The sequence below is a fragment of the Corythoichthys intestinalis genome, chromosome 10, assembly GCF_030265065.1.
Source record: "Corythoichthys intestinalis isolate RoL2023-P3 chromosome 10, ASM3026506v1, whole genome shotgun sequence".
NCBI lineage: Eukaryota > Metazoa > Chordata > Actinopteri > Syngnathiformes > Syngnathidae > Corythoichthys > Corythoichthys intestinalis.
Window position 1 is genome coordinate 37,796,420 of NC_080404.1, and position 6,947 is coordinate 37,803,366.

General features: G+C 38.4%; 1 protein-coding gene across 5 annotated transcripts in view; it reads right to left on the minus strand.

The window, feature by feature from the left end:
• LOC130922843 (girdin) overlaps positions 1 to 6,729 on the minus strand; it is a 96,945-nt gene extending 90,216 nt beyond the window's left edge. For all 5 annotated transcript variants that reach the window (XM_057848021.1, XM_057848019.1, XM_057848017.1 and 2 more), the window contains exons 1-2: positions 6,248 to 6,729; positions 6,050 to 6,150 (exon numbers count right to left, since the gene is read on the minus strand). In XM_057848021.1, the coding sequence (XP_057704004.1) occupies positions 6,050 to 6,150; positions 6,248 to 6,310 (164 nt within the window). In that variant the 5' untranslated portion in view covers positions 6,311 to 6,729. The remainder of the gene's footprint in view (positions 1 to 6,049; positions 6,151 to 6,247) is intronic.
• Positions 6,730 to 6,947: the final 218 nt, after the last annotated feature.

A 6,947-nucleotide genomic window follows, 5' to 3' on the forward strand; every position in this document is an offset into this window, starting at 1 on the left:
TATGGGAGACTTTGCTGCAATCTCAGAAGTCAAGCTAAAGAAGATTTTTTTTTCTCTTTCATCATTTTAGCCACCTATTTTTTTTAAGTGCTTTCAAGTTCTCTAGCTTTATCAGGTATATTTTATCATGTGTATGTTTAATTGTGTAGACGGAAACTGATATGTCAGAATTTAAGGACAAGGAGTGGGATTAAATTTTTACTTCTTGTCACTCCTTTTCGAATAATCATACTTTGATGTTTTTCTTATATTTGATTACTGTCACCGATTACTGGTACTTATGTATTGAATATTTGAAATAAACATGTTCAATCAATCAATCAATCAATCAATCAATTTTGTGATTTCGGAGTGGGTGTTAACACTCCAGTGGTACTTGTGATGAAACGTGATGAGGCACATATGAATGAGGATGCAACTCGACATGTTGATATTAATTTGGTTAATATTTTTTGCCAATCAATTCTTTCTATGTAGATTAGCGGTGTGACAAAATATCGAAATGGTGATATATCATGATACTTTACATCCCAAAAGGTTATCAATACGTTCATGCCAAAAATAGAGATATCGTTTTAAAAAGCTGTCAATGTTTAAAATAAACAAATAAATAAATAAATGAATAAAAAAGGAACCAACAAGTTGGTACCAAAATCTTCCACCATAATAGTGTCTCAGTTAACTCTATAGCTGCCATTGACGGCGCTCGACGCCCAATCCATTAAGACTTGGAAATGCTAATGAACATTCATTCGAAACCAGAACATTCACTCTGCCTGATTTTCGGGGCATTTACAGGCAACTTTGTTCATTTTAGGGCATTTAGAGGCCACTTCCTGTTGAGTTTAAGTCACTGCCTATTCATTTCGGAAATTCCCGGACCGCTTCGTGCTCTGGAACCCAAAATCAGCAGGAAGTGACCCATAAAATGCCCCAAAATCAACAGGAAGTGACTGAACCAGAAATGGCCCAAAATTACCTCATTGCCTGGCATTGGCTGCCACTGACAGGGTTCATTCGCTGCGACCCAAATGGATTGGACATTTACTAGTGATAAACGTACAGCAGAAGGATGACGATAGCTAGTTTTTCTGTTAATTTGTTGTTTTGTTGAATATCCTAGAATGATTTCCTGACCAATGTATCGATAATCGTTCTATCGCCATATCGTGAGATCATCGTTATTGTGAGCTTTGTGTTGCAAATCGTATCATGAGATACCAAGCGGTTCCCACCCCTAATGCAAATAGCCCATATTATAATGTGGACAGATGAGGCTTATAGTCAGGTGCATCTTATATCCGTATTTTTTTCTCAATTTTTGGATGGTAAAGCTTATAGTCAGTTGCACACTATTATCTGGCATTTACTGTATTCCACACCGAATTCAACCGAAAAAACAAAATCTAAATGTAGTCGCTTAGTGACTCATTCCAATTAACACTTAACCAAGCTGGTGGTGTCACGCTAATAACAAGTCAGCAGACAAAGATCCAACCCACAAATGCAACAATCTGACCGTCACAGTGGGCCTTGTGTGTGTTTGCGGGAGGGTGGCTTGCCAAGAAGACCACCGACAGCTGCACTACTGCAAAAACAAATGCACACCCACACATAGTGTGTGTGTCTCGTGCTGATGTAGAAGCCTTGAACAAAAGCGCACACACACACCCAAACACACAAGGCTGACTGTGACCGGCCACTTCCTGTCAGGCGGCACACAGCTGCCAAGCGCTGAACACTGGACGATAGCATTTTTTTACCCACCAAGACCAGGTAGATTTTGATTAAGACCCTGGCACCTCGTTTTTCATGGCCAATCTTCTGAATATTAAAACGAAATGTAGAACATGGACCATTTTCTTTTCAATTGTGGGCATTGGTCTTTGAGACTTTGATTATGATTATAGAACTATCATTTTGATTGTGAATTTTGCAAACAGTCGACTAATTGGCTTATGTGTAAATTACGTTTTTTACTGTTATATTACTTTTATGCATTTATATAGCTGTCAATGGCACTACAAAATGATCATGTCATTGGCAGCCAATGAGTTAATTTGTTGTCACATGACCCACTGTGACCACCAAGGCCAAAAAATTAAGTTCTGGTGCCGAGGGGTCCCTGCAATAATTGTCTGCAAAGACGTCTGACTGCGTGACCCATCATTGGCCCACATACCGGGTCCCATTGTGTGTAGCCTACATTAACGCAGCAGAAAGCTTCTAGAATCTTCAAGAATTGGCTAATGTGTGCCTAGAGGGGAAGGTGAGGGTGGGAAGGGCAAGACTGGACACTTGATTAAGTACGCTATCGATGTATGAGATCTAGAGACCACCCCCCACACACAAAAAAAAAGTCAAATCTAAACCCGTGTAGCCAATGAATAACACATACACATGCAAGTACTGTTCAAACAGAATACAAGTTAAATGATGGCTGTCTTAAAACCTGGAAACGATTAATCCTTTCAGTGCCACTGCTGAGGATACTGCTCTTTTTTTCCTTATGCTGCAAATTTAAATGAGCACTGTATATCACAAGTAGCGAATCAATAATCAGCGTAAACAAAATTGAGCAAAGGTCTGAAATATGCACTATATCGATCTCATTGATGGAGTTGATTCACTTTTGATTTGCACACATTATGTTGAGCTACTGTACATTGTTTCCAGAAGTATTTTATTCAAGACAGAGGGAAATGGCGGTTATGTTTGTTTAGTACCGGGATGTAAAAAAAAAAAAAAAAAAAAAAAATTAAAAACAAAACATGTTTTCAATTGTCTCTGTTGTCTAAGGGGGAGATGGGTTATTTTTTCTGAGAGAAAAAATTCTTATATATTTTTAGGCAATATCGTCCAAACCTTGATCAAACTCAATTTATAAATCATGCGCCCCATTAAACATCCCGGAATTGATGACCTTCAAATAAAAGCCAATAAAATGTTTGTTAATTCTCTATGAATATAACCAAAATAAATATAAAAAATGTAACGTAGCATGCACTCTTCAACATCCCAACAGAGGTGGCGAACACCCGGTACTTGAAAACCTCAAAATCCAGGTTCATAATTAGTTGTTGTTTTTAAAAAAAAAAAAAAAATGTTTAATTCATATAAGTAACATCAGTTAGATCTTAAATTTCAACACAATCATCAAAGCTGGGGCACTCCCTCGATACTAGTGTAGAAACTAGAGGTGGGAATCTTGGGGCACCTAACGATTCGCTTACGATTCAGTGGCTACGATTCGATTATAAATCAATTATTGATGCACCTCCTCTCCCCGAGCTATTAGCTGCTTTTAACGTTTCATACATTAGTTACAAAAATTGTACCAAAAAAAAAAAAAAAAAAACTCTCAGGCTTAAGTAAACTACTATTTCAGTATCAAGTTAACAGTTCAAAACAGTAAATAAAATACTCAAGTCCGCATTCTGTATCAGCAGCTTTAAACTACTTTCAATTAATTTAATGTTGTGAATCAACCGTTAAAGATATTAAAATTGCTCCCGTTATTCCATAATTTCCCTTCTACTTTCAACATTTGAAAGTTTTAAAACTGTTTCATCATTTAAAGATAGATTCAAGTCAATATTTTGCCAATTTAGGAGTATTTTAGATAAAAAGTAAATTGGGTTCGCTCGGGAGGTTCGCTACAACAGCCTATCAGAGAAGTCTACTGCTTTAAGATGGCAGCTGTTTATTAACACCGGCAAGTCTGCTATTTCGCATCTAGTTCTCTGTACATTTGCCAACGCCGCCAAGTCCGTCATTTCGCATCTAGTTCTGTATACATGTGCTATCTACCGTAGCAGTATGCGGACGTAGTTTGTAGCAATGTGGGCGTTGTTTGTGGCGGCTGTTGGCTGGAGTCAAGTATTATTGATTTTTTTAATCTAGCGGCATGAGTTTTCGGTCCGTTCTTCATTGAGTCCCGAAAACCATGCTGACTGTGTTTTAGTTCCGCTTTACTTGGCTTATTTCAATTATCGGAATTTGGATGTTTGCGAATCATTCTCGAATCTTCCACGGCCAAATCACAAATAATCTTAGAATTCGGAAATTTTGCACGCCTCTAGTAGACACCCGTAAAAAGTAAAAACAAACAATGATTATTGCTGATTAAAAGTCTTGATTTTATACAAAGAGTTACTTTCCGTATTTTTCAGACTATAAGTCGCACCTGAGTACAAGTGGCACCAGCCCAAAAATGCGCAATGAAGAGGAAAAAAAAAACATATAAGTCGCACCGGAGTATAATTCAAATTTTGGGGGAAATTTACTTGATAAAATCCAACAAATAGAACAGATATGTCATCTTTAAATGCAATATTAAATACAAATACAATAGAGAATAACATGCTGAATAAGTGTACAGTATGATAATGTTACATGATGAATGAACAAGGAAATGCAAACGTGGCTGGTATGTTAGCGTAACATAACTATTAAGAGTTAATCAGATAACTATACCATAAAGAACATGCTAATAAGTTTACCAAACCATCAGTGTCACTCCAAAACACCATAATAACGTGAAATGATATAATAATGTGTTAATAATTTCACGCATAAATCGCTCCAGAGTATAAGTCGCACCCCCAGCCAAACTATGGAAAAAAACTACGACTTATAGTCCGAAAAATTTTAAAATTAAATTTAAAAACAAAAAACAAAAAAAAACTAAACTTCAATATATCAACTGTTTTCGCAACTTGACACTGCACACACCCTTAATGTTTAAACCAGACATAACCAAAGTCCGGCCCGGGGGCCAAATGCGGCCCTTGGTCAAATTTCATCCGGCCCCCAGCCTCTGTCATGAAATCAATAACGTCTGGCCCGCACACAGACTTAATAAATTGGTCAGCAGTACTGCTACCAGCATATGAAGTAGCTTACACACTAAATGCTGCTTCTCATTTACCCACTAAAAGGCAGCAGCACTCTAAGCAACATTACCCCGTGTGACCCTTTACTCCCAATTTTCAACAAAATCAACAAAAAAAAAAAAAAAAAAAAAAGAAAGTTCACTGCGACGCTTCAAGGATAGGTGGAAATTGGACTATTTCTTCACTAAAATACGCAACAACTGTGTCTGTCTCATTTGCAAAGAGACAGTCGCTGTTTTTAAAGGGTTCAATGTGAGGAGATATTACCAAACAAGACACGCTGACATGAACGACAAGACTACAGGGAAGATACGTAGCGAGATATTGAAGCAACTTGAAGCTAGTTTAATTTTACAGCAGCAGTATTTTGCAAGGGCCCGAGAGTCGAAAGAGAACGCCACAAAGGCTAGTTATTAGATTGTTGAAATTACTCATTAAAAAAAATAAATAAATAAAGCAAATGTGACACACGGAATGGCTTGCCAAAATTTGCTTCAATATATTGTTCTACGTAAAGGACGTCAGCCAAGGTCGGCCCCCCACATTTTTACCACACCAAATCTGGCCCCCTTTGCAAAACGTTTGGACACCCCTGGTTTAAACAAACCCTGTTTTTAGCCAACTAAAGATTTTTACTAAAGTAGGTACCTTGATTTTTTTTTTTTTTAAAGGACTTCAACAGATCGAGGGAACCTCGACATTGCACACCCCAGAGAGACCCCGTTTATAACATTCATTTTTACTAAAGTACGTAGATAACCTTGCATTAAAATTAAAAACTTAAGCTTAAAAACATTAAGAGTTCGCACACTGCCTTAACACTGCCCACACACCCTCAAAGACTAAGAAAAAAAATGTAATATCTAAAGAAAGGATTATTTTTTTCTTCAAAGGATTATTGAATTAAAAAAAAAAAAAAACAGTTGGCGCACCCCATTGACACTGCACATTCCCTATAAATGTCAGTATACATTATTATTATATAACAGTTCATGGCTTAATTTCTTCTAAAGACATTAAATTGAATTACATGTACATATACACTTTATCCTATCAAAACGTCAGCCTGTGTATCACTTTATAATCACCCGCAACACCATTTCATGAACCCATTCACCCAGCTCCTGAGGATGTGTTGCATTCAGTGTACTTACATCTCTAGCATGACCTCATTGAGGTAAACACCATCCAATAATTGCACATATTCTGACAGTTTGCTGCCATCTGTCACCATGGGCTGTCCCACTGTCTTCACCTGAAAAATAGAGGACAAAGGGGCAAAGGGGTGGGTGCACACCTCAAATAAAAGACCAATTTAAGAATATTAATTACTGCACTGTAGATGGACTTACCCAGCAGACCAGTGGTGACAGCATGAAGTGCTCCAGCAGGGGGCTGAAAACCTCACTTTCCATATTTCACCAACACGATGATTGCAGTAGATGGAAAGAAAATGGGGAGGGATGGATATAAATGTGAAGGGTTGCTTTAGACTCCACTCATGTGGTTGGTTGGTTTAAAAAGAGGCGCATTTTGGCGGTTTCATGCGGTTCTTATAGGAGGGAAAAGGCATAAAAAATGAAGATTAATCCACATATGTCTCGACACGACCCAGCTGTTCTCCAGAAGCCATCTCAGTATCTTCCAAGAAAATGGGTGAATTAATACATCCAGGAATGTTAGATGAAAAGCCACCTTCACGAAAAAAATAAAACAAAATATGAATATTAATCCAGCTTTTAGAAATTCCAGACAGCGGCAGTTTGAGTCCTCGTTGTGTGAGACAAGCACGTGTGCCTTCTTTCATCCGCTGGCGGTTAATGAGTCTGAAGAGTAGCAGCTGAAGAGAACGAAGCACCGCCCTCCTCGTCGCTCTTCCCTCTCTCTCTCTTGCTGTCGCTCACCCGCTCTCTTTCTCTCTCTCCATCCCTCACTCGCGCTCCCTATCTTGGTCCCGTGTGCGCATGCTCGTCCGAAAGGAAACCTAGGACCAGGCCCGGAGTGACTAATCGGGAGCTTCTGGACGATTCCAGAAGGGCCGGCCGGCCAGAT